The sequence below is a fragment of the Pomacea canaliculata genome, linkage group LG2, assembly GCF_003073045.1.
Source record: "Pomacea canaliculata isolate SZHN2017 linkage group LG2, ASM307304v1, whole genome shotgun sequence".
NCBI lineage: Eukaryota > Metazoa > Mollusca > Gastropoda > Architaenioglossa > Ampullariidae > Pomacea > Pomacea canaliculata.
In genome coordinates, this window is record NC_037591.1 from 41,059,227 (window position 1) to 41,084,241 (window position 25,015).

General features: G+C 40.4%; 1 protein-coding gene across 1 annotated transcript in view; it reads right to left on the bottom strand.

The window, feature by feature from the left end:
* The window catches only part of LOC112556882 (low-density lipoprotein receptor-related protein 4-like), a 454,098-nt gene that overhangs the window by 360,180 nt on the left and 68,903 nt on the right, over window positions 1-25,015 (bottom strand). The window contains exons 12-13 of the mRNA XM_025226300.1: window positions 12,974-13,130; window positions 818-871 (exon numbers count right to left, since the gene is read on the bottom strand). Coding sequence (XP_025082085.1) covers window positions 818-871; window positions 12,974-13,130 — 211 coding nt within the window. The remainder of the gene's footprint in view (window positions 1-817; window positions 872-12,973; window positions 13,131-25,015) is intronic.

Here is a 25,015-nt window from a genome sequence, read left to right on the forward strand (position 1 = left end):
ACGAACCTGGGTGAGCGATGTTCGACATGGCGGACGGTCATGCTCCTGTCTATGGGAGAGAAAATTTACCCTAAACCTACTTCAATCGATGTTGAGGATGTTTGAAAAGCAGTAAAAAAAAATCAGGGAATGTACAGATGAAAGATTTCTGCACCCGCTGAGTATTTTGTTGTTGTTGTTGTTGTTGTTGTTGTTGTTGTTGTTGTTGTTGTTGTTGTTGTTGTTGTTGTTGTTGCAAAAGAATAACCGATTGTGAGATGTGGTGAGTTCTGCTTCTGCCGACTTCTTAAACAACTCTAAGCTTTGGTGAACACAGGCCAGGTTATGACCTCAAGGAAACAAAAGGACAAGAAAAGAAAGAAGGCTTCAAGTTCTGAAGAAAGTGCGATGGAAAGCTCCAAAATAACGGACGGAGAAGAGAGAACAGGCCGTCTTCGTGAGAGATCGGATAGTAATTCCAAAAAAGGTAGGCCGTCGCAGTCTAGAGACAGGCAACAATCGTTACTTACTTAGGCCTTTCTCGTCAAACAAGGTGACAATGCTGCTATTGTAGAAAGACTCGAGGCCTTACAGAAAACGACCGATTCGATGAAACAGCTGATAGAAAACAGCAGATGTTCACTTGCTGAGCAAATTGATAAAAAAATAGAAATTCTCACAAGCACTTTGTTTGAATTAAGAACAGAAAATGGTCATCTTAAAAAAATCTTAGAACAAACGCAAAAACAAGTAAAAAGCTTGGAGGAAGAATCACAAAGTTTGAGAATACAATGTGCAGAGCAGATGGAACAAATCAACGTGCTGGAACAGTACTCACGACGTGAATCCATACGTGTGTTTGGGATACAGGGAGACAGAAAAGAAGAAACACCTGCAGAATGTGAAAAAAAAAAATACTGTATACGATTCAGCATGTGCTTGGTTTGACAGATATTGATAGTGCCAAAATTTCGACACTTCATTGGGGAGAGTGACAACAAACAAACCTCGACCAGTGATCATAAAATTCGTGTCGCGCAAGGACAGAGATCAGGTCATCAAAACAAGAAACCGACTTAAGGGCTCAAATGTTGTCATCACAGAAGACCTGACTAAATTAAATTTACAAAGACTAAATCGTCTGCGGCAACACGATGGAGTGTTAGATGCCTGGTCAGCGGCAGGAGGTCGTTTATTCGTTAAACTGATAGACCTATCAATAATGGAAATCAAAAACGGAGACACCAACCCTATAGAGAAGAAACTGGTGGGGGTTACAAGAGAGCAACAGCGACAAAGCAGGGAACCAAATAGACAACAGAGATATCGTCAGGGGGAGCAACGACGGCAGCAAGACCAAAGACAACATCATCAGAGGTCAGGACGGATGGGGGACGACCGTCATGGGGCCTCACCGTCACGTTCCCACTTTTCCCCTACCACCTATTCGACGCCTTCAACTACCTGGATACATGCGCCGAAACCTGTGTTAGAGACAGATATGGTCCTCCATCAGCATGACGCTAACAAGGAACAGCAGCCTTCCACAAGTGATGTCAGCAGCATTGATGTGGAAAACACAAGCAGAACATTGGATAATCCTCTTGTGTAATTGTGAAACACTAATGACGAAAATCAGTAGATATTCGGTATGTAGAAACTAATAATTCATGGATATATTTGATTTCCCCTCGAAACCAGTGTGTACTGGTAAGTAACTTCCATATATATATATATGTTTTGTACTCTTCGTGGCTTATATATCCTTACTCAACATCTAAGGCACATAATTTTTTTTTTTTTGTTTGCTGGGTTTTTTTCCAAGTATATATATAAACCTCAATAAGGGGAGTGAAGAAGCTAGTAGGAAATACGTAGAGCCAAGGATGGGTTACTTGACCCACATGTATCACTATTCCTTCCGCGTTTTTTTTTTTATAAATATTCTTTTTGTACTCATCCACCCATTGAAATTCTCTCTCTTATATAAAAAGTAAGAGACAGTTATTAGCATATTTAAATTCTAAATTTCAGGAACTTTTACTACTTAGAATTGAGTGTGCTCTCTTCCCCCCCTCCCATGTATCCGCATCAAATAAAAGTACGCAGCCGTAAATAAAGGTAGCGCCTATACACAGCAAAAAACTCACCGACGTGAACATAGATGCACAGCGGGACCTTTATGTCATCCCTTTCTGTAACCATATGCATCATCGACATCAATACATGTGTGAAAATGCTCATGGCAAAATGCTGTGGCCTTGCTGCGCCACCGTGCCAGCTTTTTTGTTTGTTGTTACATGTTGTTTCTGTGTACTTTGTTACTTTTAACTTTTGGAAGAGGAAACAGTCTAGTTATGACTCTTTGGGCAGTCTAGTTGTGATTTTTGTTTCTCTAATTAAAAATAATGGATAAGTTAACTATATGTTCTATGAGGTTCCCAGTCACTTAATCCCCAGACACTTCATCCCCGACACTTAATCCCCGACACTTCATCCCCTAGACTTTTAATCCCTAAGCACTTCATCCCCAGACACTTAATCCCTAAACTAAATTCTTAAACTATAAAATTATGAAGTCAGCGAAAAAATTTAATTGAAATTCAAATTCAATCATGCTTTTTAACTTCAACGTCATTTGAACATCTACAACATTAGTTAAGTTCATATAAGCTAGTAAATTTAATGTTCTTCAACAATATGATATGAAAATTGTTCTTGAGTGTCGGGGATGAAGTGTCGGGGATGAAGTGTCGGGGATGAAGTGTCTGGGGATTAACTGACTGGACACCGTTCTATGAATTGTCGAGGCTTGGGAGACCCGAATAAGAGAGATGATATTCTCCATTTCCAGAAAAAAAATACAACGTATACTGTATTCAAGAAACTCATTTTACTAAAAAAATATAACATATTGTCAAAGCAAAATGGGGATATGATGTTTACTTTAATTCTCACAGTTCAAACGCTAAGGGTCTGGCAATATTAATCAATAATAATTTCGAATACAAATACAAAGATCTATACAATGATCCAGCTGGAAACTTTATGATTTTAAAAGTGGGCATTGATGACTCTGATTATCTGCTGGTTAACCTTCATGGCCCAAATACTGATAGTCCAGCTTATTACAGTGAACTTAAAGAAAAGCTGCATAATCGAGAAAAGTCTATGTCATCATGACTGGTGATTGGAACCTGGTGTTAAACCCAACTCTTGATTATTACAACTATAAAAGAATAAATAATCCTAATTCGAGGAAAATAGTAAAAAACATTATTGAAGAGTTTAATCTAGTTGATATTTGGAGAGAGATGCATTCTGAGACTAAAGGTTTCACTTGGCGCAAGAGACACCCACTACAACAGGCTAGGTTAGACTTCTTTCTGATATCAGAAACATTAGCCGGGGAAGTTACTTCAGCAAAAATAGAACCATCTTATAGATCTGACCATTCCCCTATAATGATATCACTTCAGCTTGGAAACAATCATGGAAAATGCAAGACATTCTGGAAGTTTAATAAATCCCTTCTTTAAGATGAAGAGTACATACAATTAGCCAAGAAGGTTATTAGCGAGACTAGAGAACAATATGCAGCTTTACCATATTGTCGTGAATCACTTGACTCCATCTCTCCTTCTGATCTTCACCTCCAAATAAGTGATCAACTTTTTTTTGAAATGTTACTTTTAGAGATTAGGGGAGCCAGTATAGCTTATGCATCTGCCAAAAAGAAGAAGCAGATTACAAGAGAGAAAGAGCTAAAACAACAAATAAATAACATAGAAGAAAACATGACTGAAGACTCCACATTACAGCTTGTAGCACTGCAAAATGAACTACAGAATATTAGGGAACAAAGAGTTGAAGGATTGAGGATATGATCGAAGGCAAAATGGATTTTCGAAGGAGAAAGAAATTCTAAATACTTTTGTAATTTAGAGAAAAGACATTTTGTAAGTAAATTAATGAAGACAATAGAGAAAGAAAATGGGGAAATCCTTTGCAATCAAGAACTGATTACAGAAGAATGTGAAGCATATTATAGAGAATTGGACAGAAGTAAGGAGTCTAAATTATTAGAGTTGAAGCCAAACTGTCTGGAGAATAGTAACTTCCCAATACTAAGTGAAAATGAAAAGAATGAATTAGAAGGTTTAATAACAGAAAAAGGAGCAGGCAGAGCTCTTAGAGAAATGAAGAACGATAAAAGCACTGGAAATGATGGTTTCCCAGTAGAGTTCTTCAAATTCTTTTGGAAAGATTTAGGAATATTTCTAATAGCTAATAAGATCATTAAATGAGGGGCTTAAAATGGGCAGTTTATCTGTAACACAGAGACAGGAGGTTATAACACTAATACCGAAAGGAGACAAACCCAAACATCTGTTAAAAATTGGCGCCCAATCTCTTTATTAAATGTCATATAAAATTGCCACAGCCTGTATAGCTCAGAGAATAAAGCGAGTTATGCCATCTATTATTCACGAGGATCAGAGAGGTTTTATGAAAGGAAGATCGACTGCAGATAATATTAGACTAGTATACGATATATTATACTATACTCAGTTACAGCAGAAGCCAGGTTTGCTACTGCTAGTGGACTTTGAAAAAGCTTTTGATTCTATTGCACACTCATTCATTCAGAAAGCCCTTATATTATTTTACTTTGGACAAGATCTTTTACGGTGGGTAAATGTATTTTATAAAGATGCAGAATCTTGCCTTATTGTAAATGGTTGTGTCTCTCGACATTTTCGTATAGAACGAGGTTGCAGACAGGGTGATCCTCTTTCGCCATATATCTTCCTTATATGTGCAGAAATTCTCTCCATTCTACTTAGAGATAATGCTGATATTAAAGGTATAGTTGTGGGAAACAAATCATTCTTAGTGTCACAATTTGCTGACTACATGTGATTGTTTCTTGATGGATCTAAAGAATCTTTTGAAGCAACTGTTTGGGAATTGGAGAAGTTTGCTCTGTTTTCAGGTCTCAATATTAACTTTGATAAAACTGCTGCAATTTGGATTGGTATTAATCGAGGCTGCTTGACACGCTATATGACTCAATTAAAAATTCAATGGAATCCCGAAACATTTACAGTCCTTGGTATTACTTTTTATCTAGACCTTGAAGCTGTGATAAATATTAACTACCAAAAGAATTTTACTAAAATGCACAGGATTATGATAGAAAGGAAGGCAAGAGATCTCACCAATAGGAAGAAACACTGTATTCAAATCCCTTATACTGTCTTTATTTACTCATCTATTTATTACTCTTCCATGTCCTGTCCTGATGAAATTAGTCAGTCAGCCTTTGACTTCATTTGGAATAAGAAAATTCACAAAATTAAAAAACCAGTGTTATCAGGAAATACTCAGAAGGGGGACTAAAGGTAGTGGATATCAATGCTTTTCATAATCCACTCAAGCTGACATGGATAAGGAAGATTTGTACATCAAATGCAGGCTGGAAGTGCCTTTTGAATTCAATTCATCCACAGATTTTAATTTTTCAACAGTTTGGAGGATACTTTCTGGAAACAAATGTGTTTTGGAAAGATGTATTCGCTATTTTTTCAGACTTTTGCATTAGATTTAGCCCCTTGTCACTTACAGAATTTCTGCTTGAACCGTTATTTTTTAATACTTTTCTGTCTAAAAATGATACACAAAAGACAGTTGAAAAATGGTTAAACTGTAATATTATGAAAATTGGGGGTTTACTTGATAATAATGGAATACCTATGAAATTTGAAGTATTCCAACAAATACATGGCAAAAATATAAACTTTCTAGATTATTATAGTAGAATCATGGCCATTGTCAAATATAAAAGAAAGATCGATCACTTCTGGAAACAAACAGACAGAAATACTACATGCTATGCACCACTGTTAGCCATAATCAAGCATAAAAAAGGCACAAAAGGTATATATAATAAGCTGTTATGTTCACAGACGCCTCCTACATGCATTAGAAAATGGGAAAATGTTTTTCCAGACCTTCAGTGGGGACAAATATTTGCTCACCCTTTTATTGTTACAATGGATACAAAACGTCAGTGGTTTCAATATTGTATTCTGCATCGTGTTCTAGCTACAAACACACTATTATATCAAATAAAACTTAGAGATTCAGATCTTTGCACCTGCTGCACTCAGTCAAGGGAATCTATAGAACACTTGTTTTTTGATTGTATTATTGTTAAAAAAGTTTGGAATGATTTCTTTACTAAGTTAAAAGAAAAATGTGCTCATTGTGAGCAGATAGAAGTAAAGAACCAGCTAATAATATTTGGAGTCCGAAATGAGCTTATGACAGATAAGATATTCAGCCTTATTCTAATTATGGCAAAGTTTTATATGTACTGGTGCAAATTTTTCAATATTCATCTAAGTGTGAACTCATTTGTATTGGAAATAAAGAAAAGATATCATGTAGAGAAATATTACTACACAATAAATAGTAAGCCAGAACGTTTTTCGCAAAAGTGGATACCATATAAGCAGCTTCTCTTCACACATTGAATGTTTTTGTTTGTGCATGTGGTTTTTTTTTAAAAGTGAGAATGCATTTACATTGTGGTCTAATGAGGAGCCTGCGAATCCTGTTCTTTTCCACATTCCTCTTCCTTCTCTTTTTCTCTCTTTTGTGTTTGTGTATTTTTTTTTTTTTGGTAATATGATCAATGCTTGACAATCCATAGTTTTTAATGTGCATAATGTGAATACTATTTAATGTCTATTAATTTAGTATTTGTTATTTAATCTTCTAAACACATGTACATTACAATAAGTCAAGATCATTACCTTTTATGTAAGTCTTCATAGCATCATTATCATCATTTCCATCATATTGTTTTACTTGTAAACATATTTCAAGCATGACGGTGCAAGTGATTACTTGTATGATGAGGATCATGTGTAAGTCTGTATTCAGATTTCAGAATATTTCTCTACTTTCATCTCTTGTCATATTTTTTCAATACACCTACATGTCCTTATATTTGTCAAGACAAAGCATTGCTATTTCGAAACTTGTGTTACTAGGAGCTACTGATGTTTTTTTTATCAAATTATGTAATTATTCCCCTTTTTTCCTTAGCAGATTACACTTATGGTATAGATTGTGCATGATGCCAAATTGACATGTTTTAAACACATACACATATGCACTCACATCCTCACTCATACACATATTCTATTCTATTCACTTCTATCTCTATTGCTATGTACAAATGATAAATAGACAATACATATCATATATTTTTAAAAAATCACATACCTACTTTCATAATTTCTTATTTGTGAAATACAGGTATGCGTGACATCATAGATTCAATGACGGAATAACATATATAGCACTGTAATAATAACTTTTTTCCTCTAAAAGGTATATAACTTTAAGAATTGTGTAAAACTGATTTTCTGGTTTTTTTATGGTGAAATTAGTAGGGATTAGGGCAGACCTGGGCAAAGGCCGGCCCGCGGGTCGCACCTGGCCCGACTCCTGTCTCTGACCGGCCCGCACGCTGGCCCGCCCGCCAGTATATATACTATATATACAGTACTGGGTAAAACTGAGTTAACTATATTAGTCCGGCCCTCTAAAACCATCCCAATTTCTCATGTGGCCCCTTGGGAAAATTAATTGCCCACCCCTGGATTAGGGTGTATAGTCTCTAGGGCAGGGGTGGGCAATTAATTTTCCTAAGGGACCACATGAGAAATTGGGATGGTTTTAGAGGGCCGGACTAATATAGTTAACTCAGTTTTACCCAATACTGTATATATATATATAGTATATATACTGGCGGGCGGACCAGCGGGCGGGCCGGTCACAGACAGGAGGCGGGCCGGATCCGGCCCTCGGGCCGGCCTTTGCCCAAGTCTGCTCTACGGAATGGGTAGTCAGAGGATATGTACAGGTCTCCCTGATAGCTGACATTGTAATAGTTGTATGTTCAATGGCAGGGAAATGTTTCTGTCTTGTGGTCCACTTTCTTTGTTATGTTTGTTTTGTTGGTGTAAATCACAATAAAAAAAAGTATTTACGAACCTGTCAGTTTGGATTAGTTGCACAAGATAATAAACTGCGTCATATTATTGTTAATTGATGATTTTGTAAAGAGAGTAAGCTTGCGATTGCAAAGTTAATATTTAGGAAATATGGTGAGAATAGGAAAAAGAGATGTAGAGATAGAGAAATTTATTTAATTAGTTTCCGTTTTATTCTAATCACTGGAAAATCTTGCTGGCAGCCTTGGGTTTTCGTGTTGTGAATTCTGTGTGCTTGGAGCAGGCCTGACGAGAGGGGGGGACAGGGGGTCTTGTGTACCCGGGCCCGCGGCTGTCAAGGGGGCCCGGCCTTGGTCAGTGGATTTTTTTTTTGCTTCTTCTCCTTTTCTTTTTCTCTTAAAGAAAGGTCGTAGGATAGAACACCCAAGCATTACACATGCAGAAGTTGAGTTTGAGTGTAGATATTGAGATTCGAATTGTAAACATATATTATAAACTGGGAAAATAATTTACAATTATAAGTACAAGGGGCCCGGAGAGGTCGTCTGTCCCGGGGCCCGGGCTGGCTCTCGGCGGCCCTGGCTTGGAGATTTTGATACTTTTTGCGCCCCCTGGAGCGATATTTTTTATGCATTCTCCTTATTGTCTTAGCATGTCTACTAAGGTATAATCAGGTGCCAGTTCAAAGCAAAGTATGTGAACCCAGTCGGTGAAGACAATGTACCTTGTACGCATAAAAAAATGAAGTGAGAACTGGAACCAGACCCGCGGGCGAAAGTGAGAGTTCAACTCCTGCTGCCGACGTGAACATTAACTGCAGGGCAAGTATAATACAATGATCACACGTAGATCACAGTTTTCACTGCGCGGCTTACGAGCCCTCACAACTGCTGTTCCCCGAGAAAAAATTTATTCAACATAAAATCACATAAATAGATAAAGACAATCAAAGGTTTCGTCTACAGAGTGTCTAGTGCTATCCGTGCTAAACGTACTTCCACTATTCCAGTGCTGGTACCCCTTGTAGTTACTGCCATACACTGAAAGGATCGAGAGCGGAGTTGGGGCTCAATGCAGGCCAAAGCCATAGGATTCAGCATCACCGTAGAGTATGTGCCTGGGAAGAAGCTTGTCACTGCAGATGCTGTGTCCCGAAGTCCACAGTTAACAGATGCTCAGTCTGACATTACAACACTTTCAGAAGAGGTGGAAGCGTCTTTGAGAAGTGTAGACACTTCATGGTCCTGCGCAACTAAAAGAGATTGTAGAAGAACCTAGCAAAGACAACTTCAAGCCGCAATCCGCTACGCTAATGAAGGGTGGCCAAAATACATTACCGATGTAGAGGACAGTAGACACGTGTAGGGAGTTTAAGGAATTTGCAGTAAAGGGCGGATTTCGACATGTTGTAACAAGTCCTCATCTCCACAAGCCAATGGAGAGGCTTAAAGAGCAGTTCAAATTGCTAAAAGGATTCTACAGCAAGATGAAACTGAATGAGCGCTACTGATATACAGAAACATCAATATTTTTACTAAAGGGTATAGTCAAGCGGAATGAGCCTGTGGTAAAAAAACTGAGAACTTCATTACCTACTCTGCTTGCGAACCTTAAATGAAGGAAATTTGATAAAGTAGCGGTAACAGCGAGCGATGCAAAGGGGAAAGTAGTGTTACAAGAATGTTTTGACAAATATCACGCGGTGCGACCATTTGATGAACTTCGTCCATGTGACACAGTTTTACGGAAGATAGATGGTGATAAGTGCTGGGGAAGTGCAGATGTCATTCAGCAGAAAAATACACCGCGGTCATAGATTGTACAAACACCAAGAGACAACATCCGACGCAACAGACGTCACCTAAGAAGGGTAAGAAACGTCGACTGGGAGCAGTCCACTCCCAAACCCAGTTTTGTTTTTAACTACTTTTTTCCCTACTTCTCAAGTCCAAGTGACAAGTGAACCACACGTTGACTTCAGTCTCAACAATAAGGTATGCGAGTCGGGCCAGTATGTCAGGATATCCAGAGCCGACATCCGGTGACAGTGGTTCTAATACTGATGCCAGACACAATGAGTTCCAGTTTCAAGCAACTCTAATGCCAGTGTCAGTTCATCACCAAGGATGTTTGGTAGCGGCAGAATTATATCCCTACAAGATCGTTATAAAGACTGATGACAGTGACTAAAACTTTATTTACCAAAAATAAATGATTAATCTCACAGAAAAGCAGATGTCGTGATAAGATTTATCCCTTGAGGACAAATCCGGGGTTTTATGTAGTCAGTTCCCTTTAGCGCCTGAGCTGGCGTTATTTTGTTGATGTTTAATAAATACTGCTTCATCAAACTACAACAGTGTCTGTGATTCCCCGGTGCCAGTATTCACGGTTTACCTTTAACACCAGTAATACTGTAACACTTTGGGTAGCTTTGTCTGGGATTAAACTCCTGAGTAAATTTGGGTTGGTTTGTTTTGTTTTGTTTTGTTTTTGTTTTGTTTTTTTGTTTTTTTTTTGAGTGTCTATCCGTGTAAGAGTGACAAATACTTGTCCAACTGAGAGCGTCCAACCAATCAAACAGCCGATATCGACAAGAGAATGACCACCTTAGTGACGGCCCCACCCGCCTGTAGTGACCCCCCTCTACGTCACCTGGCGGACAGGTGTGTGAGCTCCTATCTTTTTGTAGATGTCCCTGACGCCTCAGCCAGCCGATTGGTAGTGCTTGGCTGCTGTAAACAATTAGGCCTGGCTCCCACTTTTAACATCTACCGCATACAACACCTCTACACTGGCACGTCAGCCCCCCACCTTTGCTACACAAAGGACCTTAGGCTTGTCAGCAAGCCACCCTAGACCCTAATTAGGGCGATTGTTACTTCCCTATTTAGGTTACCAATGACAGTTTATATACCAAAGCCATGATATTTGGTTGTGAGACACAGGAAACTTCCTACACGGATTCCTGGTGTAACCTAAGATCCCGTCAAGTCGGTAGTAGTAAATTGTGTAGAACAGTGATGCCCAACCTTTTTCGGCCTGCGGGCCATATCCATTTCGGACAGCCGTGTCGAGGGCCACTTTACAGCAAAAAAAAAAAAAAAAAAATAGAGCAGATACCATTTTTTATTAGAAACAAGTTGTACTTACCATTAATTATGTAGTAATTAGTGGGATATTTGAAGTTGTTTTCCCGAAACCAACTTCTGAATGTCCGGCCTCATCGTAGAGACACCAAGTCTGAGCACTAAATCGAAATGTTTGTCCATCGAAAAAAAGATTGAGAGACGCCCCTACGTGGGGATAAATACTTCTTCCCTTTTTTCGTTTTTTTTTCATTTTTTTTTTTTTTTTTTTTATTACTAACATGCCGATTTCCTGCACTGTGGGCAGAAGTTTCACGGGCCGGATGGCACCGCGTTCTCGGGCCGGATATGGCCCGCGGGCCGTAGGTTGAGCATCCCTGGTCTAGAAAATAGCGCAAACCACAGCATGGGAACCTATAGGCCTTGACCTAGCCTTTATTTGAAAGGAGATTGAAAGTTTTATCTGACGATGTGCAATGTGACCTACTTTCTCAAAAGGTTTGATATCTCATAAACGTTCTCTATTCTCACTAATTTTGAGCTCGGCAGAAGCAAATATAAAACAAATATAAATAAAGTCACTGTCTTTCAAGATAATATATTTCAAGATTATTCTAAGAAAAATCATCTGGAAAGTAGATAGAAGACTTATTAAGCATTTATAATAAGCTATAATAAAATGTCTAAAAATTTAAATTGACATCAAATTAAAGGGGAAATGTTTAGTTACGTTATATGTAAATTGTAGGATATAAGGTATGATGTCATTTGATCAGTATATCGTGGAGATTTGCATATTATCAGGTGCATTGTTGACATATTTTCAATACTATCAGTACTAGTTGATTTGGTTTATTCTTTAACAGTGTCACGACACCGCTAGCGATCCTCGCTCACACTCTCTCGAGCACACCAACGGATTCGGATAATTGCGCGTTCTTTCTCGCAATAAAAACAAAATGATTCGCCTGTAAGAATCTTCCTACGTTTAGTAATAAAAAAAAACTCATAAAAAAACTATGAAAAACACAGTCACAAAAGCTCTGAATTCCTTCTGCTCCAGTCAGACACACTGTCTCTGCAATGGCTCTTCTTTTCTACTAACACATTTACGAAGTGAACTAAACTCCTGGCACTTAAAACTCAGCCAGGGCAATGTCTCCTCTAACACAATCGCAAAAATCCACTATATCTATTACACACTCTTCAAACTCATTGTCTTGGCAATGATTTTTCTTTCTCTAACAATTTAATCCTCACACACTACTGAGGCACATTGTCTAGACAATGGCTCTCTGCTCTTAAACGCGTCCACCTCTCTCCGAATCTCTTTCTCTTATCTCCGTACACTGTCTCGGCAGTGACTTCTCCCTTCCCTAAGAAACACAATCCTCCTCCCCTCCATTAAGCGTCCAGTTTCACCTCCTCTCGCCCTATGCTTTCTACCCCAATCTCTCCTCGCTGGCCGCTCTCTCCCTTTCCAGTCACACCTTTTCTTTCTTCTTTAACAAAAAGAGGGCACACATTCCAAAAACTTCCATCATTCACGACTTTTGTCCGCACACGTGTACTCAGTAGTAGTAAAGTGACTAGGTCACTGACAAACAGAAATAAGAAACAAGAAAAGAGCGAAAGAAATAAATTTTAGGATAAATAAAAGGAAACCCCCAATGCATATGTCTGTTTATGATTAAATCACAAAACTCGGGCAGACGATTTACTATTTATGTGTGCTGTACATGTCATTGGTATATATCAGACGAATATATGTATCAAGAGAAAAAAAACTAAAAGTAAAAGGACACAATTGTAACTATCTGGTAATTATTTTTTTGTAATCTGGTAATTATTGCTATCTGGTAATTATTGCTTTACCTGATGAGTAAGTTGCATTGAAGCCAGTGCCTGACTGTGATGAGTCAGAAATAAATCTGATCCACATGGTGTTAGACGTGGACCTCACTCTGTCCGGAACTCTCGTGTTACAGAAGATACCCATAGACGGTGACAGCTCGGAGCTTCCATCCCGGATCTTAGGATGTAAACATAAAGTCGTTGAAGTTAAACAAAAATATGATAATGACTGCTAAAGTTCATAAACGTTACGGTTATTTATTATATCAGAAAGAAACCTTCATACCAACCTCAATTTCCTACAAGCATATAGTTGTACAAGACAGATTACATACTAAATATATAAAATAAGTGAATAGTTAAAATCACATTTCTCCTGCGTTTTCATGTAAATTGTATTTTATTCTGACTCTTTTCACTGCATGTCAGTAAAGACCATATTGTAAATGAGAACGAAGGTAGTTCAAAACGTTGTGTCATTCAGAAGGACTTGCAAAAACAAGACAGTTTTTCGGAATTTTTTCTAATAGTCCCCTTTGACATCAATGCACATTCAAGCGATGCTAAAGTATTGCAATCCCATCACGGAAAAAGGTGGCCTTCTGGACCATCACAACTCCTCCACAGCACATGTGATCTCATCTTGTTTTTCCAAACTGGCGACAACGTAGTTGGATTTAAGGTTAAGAAAGGTAAAATCACATGGGGCTGTGTCTGGTGAGTTAGGGGGATGGGTAGCAATTCAAAGCTACAATTGGCTGCTTCAGCTACGAAGGGTGAGCACTGCCCGGACCGCACGCTGAATTCATGGTCCACTCTTCCCACGAAAAATAGGTCCATCCCACGTGTCATCCTTACCCCCATCCATTCATTCCCCCTCAACTACGCACTGGTCTGTAACAAAATAAAGGCAAAGAAACAATCACAAACCTCCAAATAGTCCAACTCGCAGTCATCGGTTCCATCACCAATTTCAAATGTAACGAAAGTCAAGGTAATGCGATGGCCCTGTGTTGTGTTGATGATGTAGGTACAGTCTTCATTAGGCGGGTACTGACTGGGGTACAGCGGGGACGAGATGGAGCCACTGGGTGAGGTGTGCACACCATCACAGGCTACAATATAAACAAAGCTGTTTGAACACCAATGACAAAAACTAATATATAAGACTTCATCATAATTAACATTTAGTCTTAACGTGAGGGTTTGAGACTTTGTGGCTACATGAGACTTTATGGGTGTGGATGTCACATGCAAGATTGGCGACCAAGACAAGACTTGTATGTTGTGCTACATATGTAACAGCTGTCACAGTGGTTGAATTGCAAAAAACTGTCAATTCCGTTTGCAGTCCTCGTGTTTTAAGAGAGCCAATAACTACACAAATAACTGTTTCTGCTTGGTTCTTTCTTCTTCCTGCGGGATAACGAAGCAAAAGAAGTCAAGAATAGTCCATCCCAATGTTAAGTCTGCATTGAGACCAGTTCCACATGATGAGGGACGTGGTATTTCAGAACCTCCAGCAGACTATTTTTTTTTTTTTATTCAGCTGATGAGGATGAGGGTGAGCCGACATGTTCATCTTCTGGTCATTCAGCATGCAGTGATCCAGAATATTATTGTGGTGCATCATCAACCCCACACAGGAAGAACTAAATGACCTGGTTTGTGATTTGAACTTATCCAAGAACAAGGTAGACTCGCTAGGTTCAAAACGTCAACAATGTTATCTTCTAGAAGATGTCACAATTACTTCATATCAAAAGCGGTTCTAGCAGTAGGATCTTTTTCTTTAGAATCTGGTATTCTGTTCCGATATTCAGGACCTTATTAATGCTTTAGAAATTTACTCACAACTCTGTCTGTCCGTGAAGGTGGTGTAAAACACGTTATAAATTAACTTCATTTTTGTTGTTATTTGTTCTTTGTTCTTTAATTCTTTTTTCTTTTCTCTTCTTTCTATTTTCTTTCCTTCTTCTTCTTTCTTTCTTCTTTTTTCTTCTTCTTATCACTATTGTTATTAACAAATTAGTCTTAAAGCTGTGCAATGGAAACTGTCTTCAACCTAATCCAGTAGTGTATACTGTCCCGAGAAAGAGACGCTATAATTTAAGGCAGCCACTAAATTCCATTTAGTACAACATGTACAGCTGGAACCTCTCTGGTGACTGAAAGATAGTTGTCCTTTTAATGGGACTGAAGCAGGGATATACAAATACTTGTTTCTGATATGAGTGCGATAGCCGAGGAAGTGAACTTCATTATTTGCAGAAAGAATGGACTCGCAGTTAAAATGTTGCAGTTGGACAGAAAAATATCCATCACTCAGCTCTAGTAGAGGCTCACATAGTCCTGATACTGAGGGTTTAGGTTCCAGAGCTCTTCAAAGATGACAGGTTCAACAACTTGCTGCAGGGTTATGAATATGTATCAATATGAATGAGAAATAACCATGGAATGCTTTTCGCATAATGTCCACAAACTTTCTTTGGAATGTTGACAGAAAACTACAAGAAACTATGAGTAGACATGCTGATGCAGTGTCAGAAACTTGGCTGCATTATATCTCTAATGATTCACTTCCTTCCTACCCATATGGATTTCTTTCCTGACATTTGTGATATAGTTAGGAATGAACATGGCAAACATTTTAATCAAAATATTTAAACAATTGAGAAATTATACCAAGGAGAATTAACAACTACCATGCTGGCTGACTATTTATGGACACTTGCCAGAGATGCTCCAGAACAGCTGTACAATAAACAGGCAAAGAAAGCCAAGACATAGTCTATTACTTGATTGTTTATAGTTATTAACTAGAATTCAATTACTAGACTTGAAACTAGGCCACCTGGACAAGTTACCAAAGAAACGAGACCTCTCTTAGTGCAAAAATTGGCGGGTGATCATGCTGCTGTCCATCCCCAGTAAAGTTCTATCAAGGGTGATTATAGAGACTGAAGAAGTCACTAGACAACAGATTGAGACAAGAACAAACAGGATTTCGCCAGGAAAGGTTATGAACTGGTCACATTTCCACCATTCGTATAATCCTTTAACAGTCTATTGAGTGGCAGTCCTGTCTCTATATAACTTTTGTGGACTTTATGAAGGCATTCAATAATGTAGACAAGTACTTCATCTGGAAGCTGATGATCCACTATGGTATTCCACATAAGCTAATAAACATTATCTATGGTTTGTGCGAAGACTCATCCTTTCAAGCTATTCGCTACGGAAACTCACTAAACTTTTCGTAATAAAGACCGGCGTAGGACAGGGTGGCATATTATCACCAACAATCTTCCTGATGATCAAAGACTGGATTATACGCAAGACAACCCAAGAAAACAACACCCGTATCCCTCACCAAACAGCTTTACGTACCTTCACTTTGCATATGAAATTAGTCTTCTATCTCATCGGCAACAACACGCACAAACCACTGAGTAAGCTAGCAGAGGAAGCAGAGAAGACTGGCTTAAAGGTCAACAGATAGACGACTGAACTGATTAATACTCCCAATAACATTTCAAGGAGATAGAATCCTGGAAACAAATCGGTCTGTGTATCAGGGGAGCATTGTCAATAAGGATGGTGAAGTGGACGATGATTTCAAAAGACGCATCAACAGGGCCCGGCATGTTTTCAACTAGCCAAGACATCACAAAGGACAAATGGGGCTGGGTAGGACACGCCCTGCACAAACCAGCTGACACCATTGCCAGTCAGGCACTTGACTGGAACCCTCAGGGAAAGAAGAGAGTTGGGAGATCAAAGCAAACTTGGAAAAGAACAGTGGAAGGCGATGCAAAGGACGGGGGAACCACATGGGCCCAACTGAGGGGTGCTGCCCTATACCTTGTCCGCTGGCGAGGTGGTGTTGCGAACCTATGCTCCTGGTAGAGCAACAAGGAGTAAAGTAAAACACAAAACTAAAGCAAATTTTACATTTTGATTGCCATTAAGCAAATAAAAATTCGTTTAGAAATGACGTTTGTAACATGATTTTTGTAAAACATTTATTCACCAGTAAATTCTCAACAAAACTGATTCTACCCTATAGTTTAACCATCTCGGGATCTTACCTCGAGTTTTCTGTACGTGGTGCTGAATCAAGAGTGTAAATAAACACATAAAAAGCTCCATAGTCATCTTTATCACTGAAATAAGACCAGGACATGAAGAATATAAGCATTTTTAAAAAAGATCAGTCAATAAAAATTACATAGCATTAACTAAAGTGTAAAATGCATAAGCAGATTATAAGATTAAAAGCTATACTAGTCCACCTAGTGACTTATTTGAAAAAGAAATTAATTCCGTATTTTCTAGACAAAAGATCATTAAGAGTGTTAGTTAACTTTGTTTATATTATTAAAAACTTGTAAAATCTTCGTGACAATGTTTTCGCAGCAAAAGAAAAAAATTAAAGGGGAAACATAAAGCACAAACACGCTATCTAGATTAAGGCACGTGGCAGGAAAATCCCCAAAAGCTAAACTCTTTTGAAAAATCAAACTCAACAGCCGTTGTGTGGACAGGTAAGTTTTTCTAGTCTCCTACTCAACAGCCCACTCGACCTCTCGCTGATCGGGAAAGACGATCCGTCATCGAGCATGTCGTAGTTTCCACTGACACAGATGCTCTTACTGAAGTTATTTCTAATTCAGCGCTGGTCGGCGAACCCCAGGCGATATGATGCATAAGTGAAGAACAAACAACAAAAGGAAAAAAACACAAAAAACCTCAGCAGGTTCAATGTTACACTAAGATACAAGTCTGGTAAGGATCGGCCCAGTCCAGTTAAGACTAACTTCCAAGTCTGTTCAGGACTTGTTACATAACATACAAATCTGGTCAGGATTTGTACCCAGGACTACAACACCAAGTCGGTTCAAGACTTGTTGCAAACAAAACGTCCGCTCCTGACGCACTGACAACACCCAGCAGACTGTCCCTTCTCCCCGCTCCCGTCAAGGAAATACTCAGTCGCACCCACACATCCAAAACACCCCAACACTTTTTCCTTTGTTCTTCAAGCAAAAACAACCTATCAACACCACTTGATTAAAAGATCGGCCGGCCATCCCTGGCGCAGCACGCCTCAGACTGTTGGCACTGACAGCCACAATAATTTCTGTCTTTCACACCTCCCCCTTCAAGTGACCTTTTCCCTGTCCCCTTCCAGGCTAAAAAAAGCAACAAAAAAATAACACAGCAGGTTTGTGACATACTTCAATATCGCTTAAGTGCTTTAGTTCGTGTTTTTGTCGTTTTTAGCATCTGTTCATATGGGAAAAGTTGAAGGTTTTGTAGCATGATGTGTTTAAGAAGAGAAATGACATAGGACTCTTTCGTTTACTTAGACGAAGTCTCGTTCTCCGTCACGTGACCTTATGACATATGACCAAGACTGCTTACCAAGTGAAACAGACTGTTTTCTGTAATTTTTAAAACTGTGCTTTGAAAAGTTCACTTTAAAACATGAATGAACTCACGTGACACCACCGATGACGACGTCAAATCTTCACAATGACCTCAGACACTTCCTGTACGTCTCTGACTGACGTCACAATGACCTCAGACACTTTCTGTACTTCTCTGACGTCACACCTACACTCGTCTGCTTGACCATCTCGGAAAGCTATGACGGTTACTGGGCGGAAGGACACAAGGGCCGATTTCCCGAGATATTTTCGATTTTTGTAAACATCACATCGGCAACCAACATAGTGCAAGTAAGTGGTAATTAAGTGAGAAACGAATCCTTTATTTCTCCTGTATTGCTCTCGTGCTCTGTCATTGTGACTAATATATTTTTGAAACGTTTGAACGTCGCCACACCCTTATTACAAGACTTGAGCATCACTTTAATTTACAGAAATCAGTCTCAAATACATCTTACATTACATAAATCAATCTTCAATTTCACCTGCCGGGTATAATCTTCTCCGCACTCACACTCACACAGTGACACACTCTTTAAGCGGCTCAAGATCTCTCTTTCAAAGATCAGTTTTCGATGACGACACCCCCAGTTCAAACAACCTAATAGTTGTCGTCCTACCATCTGTCCAATATTCACTAACTTGACAAGCTCCAGACGCCTGCAGTCAGACCTAGATAAAAGTCCAGACACACGCTGGTCTGTTAAGATGTAAGATGGCACAGGTCTGGTCCTATAAGCAAATGGGATTGTGCGAGAAGTGCAACTCTGTGTCCATAGTGGGACGTTGTCAAAAGGCAAAGGTAAGTCATCACCAGTGGCAACATGATGATTTGAAGGACAAACATCTTATTTCTGGTTATAAAAACGATTTTAAGGCCCTGAATACTACCAATAATAATAATGTCACGAAAGAGTAGTAATAAAACCATTAAGGAGGGAGTCGCGGCGACGTAAGTGAGAGCAGTCACCGACTCAGTGGCATGGCCGTTAACTAAATGTCCGCTTACCTCCCAACGGACACATAACGTAAGGTCCCGATTATGTCGGTGTGAATGGCGGAAGTGTCGAGAGTGTAGTAAAGACCTTACTACGAGGCACTGTTCATCACACGACCCTAGACCCCATAGGATTACGACAAATAATAATAATACGTTTGTAAAACGCATAGTCACACTCCTCTTAGTCCTTAAGAACAAGAACAAAATATGGACAGCATACAATGACAGGAAAGCAAATAGCTTTTAAACTATAAAAGAATAAACAGCAATGCTAAACTAAGAGTAAAATCAAATACAGGAAACACAAAGAGGAGCCAAAAAACAAGAACAAAGAGTAACATGATATTGCAAAAGGAAGGGTGTTAAAAAGAACTCAAATTATGGGAAAGATTGTTAGGAGTAATGTTTACTGAAGATGAGAGCTTTTCTGTGCACGTTTAAATGATTTTAATAGTGGGTAGATGTGGATATTGAAAGGAAGCGAGTTCCAGTTTCTCTGTACAATAACTAAACATCCTGGCCACATGTGACAGGAAGAGTAAGGAAACGATCATCAGATGAGGAGCGCAGTTGTCTCGCTGGGATGTAAGGGAAGAGCAGTTCAGAGAAATAATCAGGGCAGGTGCCAGCAAAGACATTAAAACACAGCACTGTCAGTTTGTACTGGATGTCAGAACGGATGGGAAGCCAGTGTAGACAACGAAAGAGACGGGTGGCGTGGTCCGGTTACAAGCTCTACATCAGACGTGCAACAGACTTCTGGACTTTCTGGAGCTTGTGATAATAATAATACAGATGATGATGATGATTATGATGATGATAATTACTTACATCGAGACGCTACTTCATAGACTTGCTTAGAAAACCTTTTCCTTTTATTTGCGTCCACAGTATAATACAGCTAAAGCTTTCACACCAATATAGGCTCTGCTTTTTAAATCTTTATGAATAAAACTCAAAAGACAAAAACTCAAACGAATTTTCGTCACCCAAGAGCTTCCATGTTAAGACGCCAAGAGGTCGTGCGCAGTGGACATTTATAAAGTACAAAGACATCACTTCCTTGTCTGACGAGCCCCAATGGCGATCTATTGGTTGAACATGTTGTGTACTCTGACCTCCTGGCCACCTCACAGACATTTGATTGGTTGAACATACGAGGAAGTCAGTTCGTGACTGGGCGTTACACACAGACATTTTCTCTAAGCACACTGGGAAGAAACGACCACAGCGGCCTTCATTATTCATCATCAGAGAAATGTTTAGCCGCAAAGTTTTGGCGTTCAAGGCCCAGGGTCGAGGGGTTAGATGTATCAGTTTAGGGGTATAGTGCGTAGCGAGTAGGTTAGTGTTAGATCGATAGCGTTAGGGCAAGTTAGGCTTGGTGCAGAGTGATCACGTGTTCTACCAGTATATAGTTTAGTGTAGATACTTAGTCGGGGCCTTTTCCCCATTACGAAGCAGGAATTACCGTCTCTGAGGGCCTTAGCGGCTGTAAGCAGTAAGTTTGTTCAAGAGAGGCCCATGCCACGAACGCGCAGCGCTACTTACTGGCACTTACAGTCTGACACCTGAGGTGCGAGACAAGGGTTACCGTCCTCGCTGTGCCTTGTGAAAATCCTATGTCAAGAACTACAAGATTTGACTGTCATATTACAGCCATGTTAGCCTGCACAATACCTAAGCTAGGATGTTAATTTTGCCTTTTTCAAATTTAAAATATTATATAAAAAGCAACTATTTACTGCTAAAATCAAATATACAACAAGCTGAACAAGTTATAGCAGAGTAGTAACTGATTTATTCTGTACCTGTAACACTGGAGAAAGCGACCCACGTCGATTCGACAATGCTATTGCTGCTGCAATTTGATTTGTCAGTTCTAAAACATCGTGTCTTCTTAATCGACATGACTGGTAAAGTTCTTGGTCGTTGTACCGGTCCAGGCCATGATTCCTGTCCCGAAAAAGTTATCGGCGCAAACAGCGTACAATACGGTCCCCGAACATCCAGTCCGCCATATTGTGCTTTGGGTACGATAGCGAGCTAACGGAGGGGTGAGGCTCCAATAGCCTGAAAGGTACGATAGCCGGCTATCGGCGGTCCCTGCATACACATTTTCCCGCGCTATCGTGACGATAGAGATATCGTACCTCTAGCAGCGCTATCAGTGCTCCCTGCATACTACAACACCAAGTCAATAACAATAATATCGTTACAAAAGAAAAATGTACGCTCCGGCCATCCTTGTTTGGCGCGGCAATCCCCTCAGATTGTTGGCACTGACAGCCGCAGTAATTAGTCTTCCACACCTCCTCCTTCAAGTTACTTTTCTCTGTCCCCTTCCAGGCTAAAAAAAAGTATTTAAGAAAAATATAGCGCAGCGGAGTTGTGACAGTCACAACCACCTGGACTTTGAAAACGCCGAAGTCTGTGACGAGCTCCTCATTTTCATTGCAGGTGCCGACGTCATGTCTTCCCATGATGAGTTCCCTGTTGGTGTTATTATTTCCCACTTTGGCATTAAGTTTCCCATAATGATCTTCATATCTGTTCTTGATATGTGGCCAAGCAGAAACTGCAGGGAACTGTAGAAGCCTTTTATTCCTCCATCTGCTGCTTTGTTGGTACATGGCATTGGATGATGGTAATGTTTTTCCTCTAGCGTTGAGTCTTGCTGACATGAGCCGTGGTGTGACTGGTTCCCAGGCCATCAGTGCCTTTGTTGCCTCAGTTGACATCAGCAGTGCCACTCCCTGGGTGTGATCGTGGTCCAGGTCTGTATGGCTAGAGTAAATAATGGTTTCTCCTGGTTGTGAGTTCCACTTCAAGTGCAGCAGAAAAGGACGTCGTATGTAAGAGAAAAGCAGTTTTACTAAAAATAGCCAAGTTAGGGTTGGGGGGTGGGGAACAATGGTCTTCTCCTCCATCTTCTTTATAACTCTCTCAGTGACATTCCTCTGAACGTGTGCTGCCTCAATTAATTTCTCCTACAAATCTCTTCATTCTTATCGTCAATCGCGGGGGCTCGTCGAGCGTTTCATAACCCTAGTATTTTTTCTTTCTCTTGCCACTTGAGCTGACGCCACTTTCATAGAGGGTTCTCATGTTCCAGGTCCCAATCCTGGCTTTTGCCTTGGTCGTCAGCTGATTTCCCTAAGGCTTTCACTAGCATGCCTCACGAGTTCTTCTAGAGAGGAAACATCCCGGCCATGCCCTTGTTGTGTTACTGTTGCGGTGTCTGTAACAGCTTTTGTTTTTACATGAGTGGGTTGTTAGCCCAAATGCAAACCCGCAACCTGAAGGGACAGGGTACAACAGTGTAGAAAATGTATTTCTACCCATTGTCTTTTTGTTGAGGTGTTTAGTGCGTTGGTTGCTTGGTTAGGACAAATGGTCGATTCTGTAGTTAAAACAGGGACAAAACATCATGTGCGGGCCAAGCTGGCACATCTCCCCTGGCTAGCGCGACAACCATCTCGCTGCCGGTGTCCAGTGTCGGTGTCAACTTCGTCCGAGCACCTGACGTGGACGGCCGCGCGTGACGTACGGCCAGGGGAGATAATTGTTCCACGCCTTCTGGTAGTGATTTCGGGCCACCCTCCTCGGCGGGGTAAAACCCCACAGGAAACGAACAAAGTAGGAGGAGTGGAAAGAACTTTACTTTTCTGGGTGGCGAGGTGGATATCGGCCGACAGAAAGTCCGTCGGAGAAAGGACGTAAAAACCCACGGGACTCTGAATTATACTGAGTTGTGAACGTTAACTGACGAAACTGTGGACACTGGAATGATTAGGACAGTGTGAACTTTAAATGACGAGCATATAACAAAGTGGAGTCATCACGCCAGTGCGAACTTTAACCTGTGAATATGGGATGTATCAGCGACCAGCACCATAGCGAAAAAGCCAGAAAGCTAAGTTGAGATTACCTATGGCCATGCTTGAAAACTATCTTCTTGTAAATATATATGCACTCTGTTAATTATATTCTTATCATTAAGTTTGAAACCTTGTTATTGAATCTGTTGTAATAGGTGTGTGGGAGAATGCTAGATGACTGAATGCAATAGTCAGACATTGCGCACAGGGCCCACGTAACCGTACGTTACAACTGGCGAGCCTGACGTAGAGTATTAATTTATTAAAATTAATCTGATACGAACTGGAATTTTTTTTTCCTGATAATTCGTTTTAGCATTGGTATTTGTACTATTTTTTTGAAGTTGTGCTACCATATATAAGTAGACTTTGCTTGGTGTTTGACTTGAACCATGTACGACACTGAAGTGGTGGATGAGGCAGCCCAGACCGCCGAGCCCTCGCAGCCAACAGTAGACACAGGCATCGCGACGTTGGTTGATGAAATCATACGAGACCTATGGCGGGCCGGACAAATGATAGGTCTTAGCGGAAAAGCCCTCACCACATATATTCAGGAACAACTGAACGCGCATCAACAACAGAAACTTGAGTCAGAAAGACAAAAACACGAGTCAGAAAGACAAAGACACGAGGCAGAAATGAAAAAAGTAGAAGCAGCGTTAGAAGGCCAAAGGCTAGCGGTAGAAAGCGAAAGGATAGCATTAGAAAACAGGAGGCTAGAATCGCAAAATAACCTTGGAAGCTACAGGGTAGCGATCAAGGAAAAGGAGATTATGGCAGGCGCCAGACCGAAAATGCCCTACTGGGATGATCAGAATGACGATATAGACGCTTATCTCCGTCGATTCGAATCATACGCGACCCTTAATAAATGGGAGGCGGATGAACTCCCTTGCAACCTAGCAACGCTCCTTAGAGGGAAAGCCCTCACATACTATCACGAAATACCCGAGGAGGATTTGAGTTCCTTCCCCAAAATAAAGAAACACCTCCTTAAGCGATTTCAATGTACGGAAGAAGGTTTCCGTCGGCAGTTCCGGGCCGCCCGACCAGAACGAGAGGAAACCATAGCCGTGTTTTTTTCCAGAATTAGGCGATACTTCTTCCGATGGCTAGAAATGGGAGAAATAACAAATGACTTTAGCAGCTTAGTCGACTTGCTGTTACGAGAGCAACTGTTAGCTAGCCTATCCAGCAACGTAGTGGCTTTCCTGAGGGAGAGAAAATATCATTCTGTTAGTGACTTAGTGGAAGCAGCGGACAGGTATAGGGAAGCCCACAGCGATAGGAACTTGGCCGCACATACGGACTCAAGCGTGTTTTGTGCAAACGCCGGAATTTCTGAACACCAAACGGCGAGTGCAGGTACCAGACGCCCTCTTCCGAGGGCTACAGACAGCATTATCACACAGAAAACAGCCCCTCGAGCGGGTACCCGGGATGGCGTAATCACATGCAAAAAAACCGTAGCTGGGAAAACACGCGAGACGACAGCAACGGCATCAACCCCACCGACCTGAAGTTTTACGGGGATAAAAAAGGGTGTTGGGTTGCCGCGTACACGATCATTGGTGGAAACAGTGCAGGAGACTGCAGTTTAAACCTAGTCCTCACCCCCAGACACCAAAGTTCGCATCAATCGGATTATGGTCAGCACGAATACCCACGATACACAAGGTAAAGGGGGGAAATCGCTGACGAAGTGGCCATCGGTATGTCAGCTGCC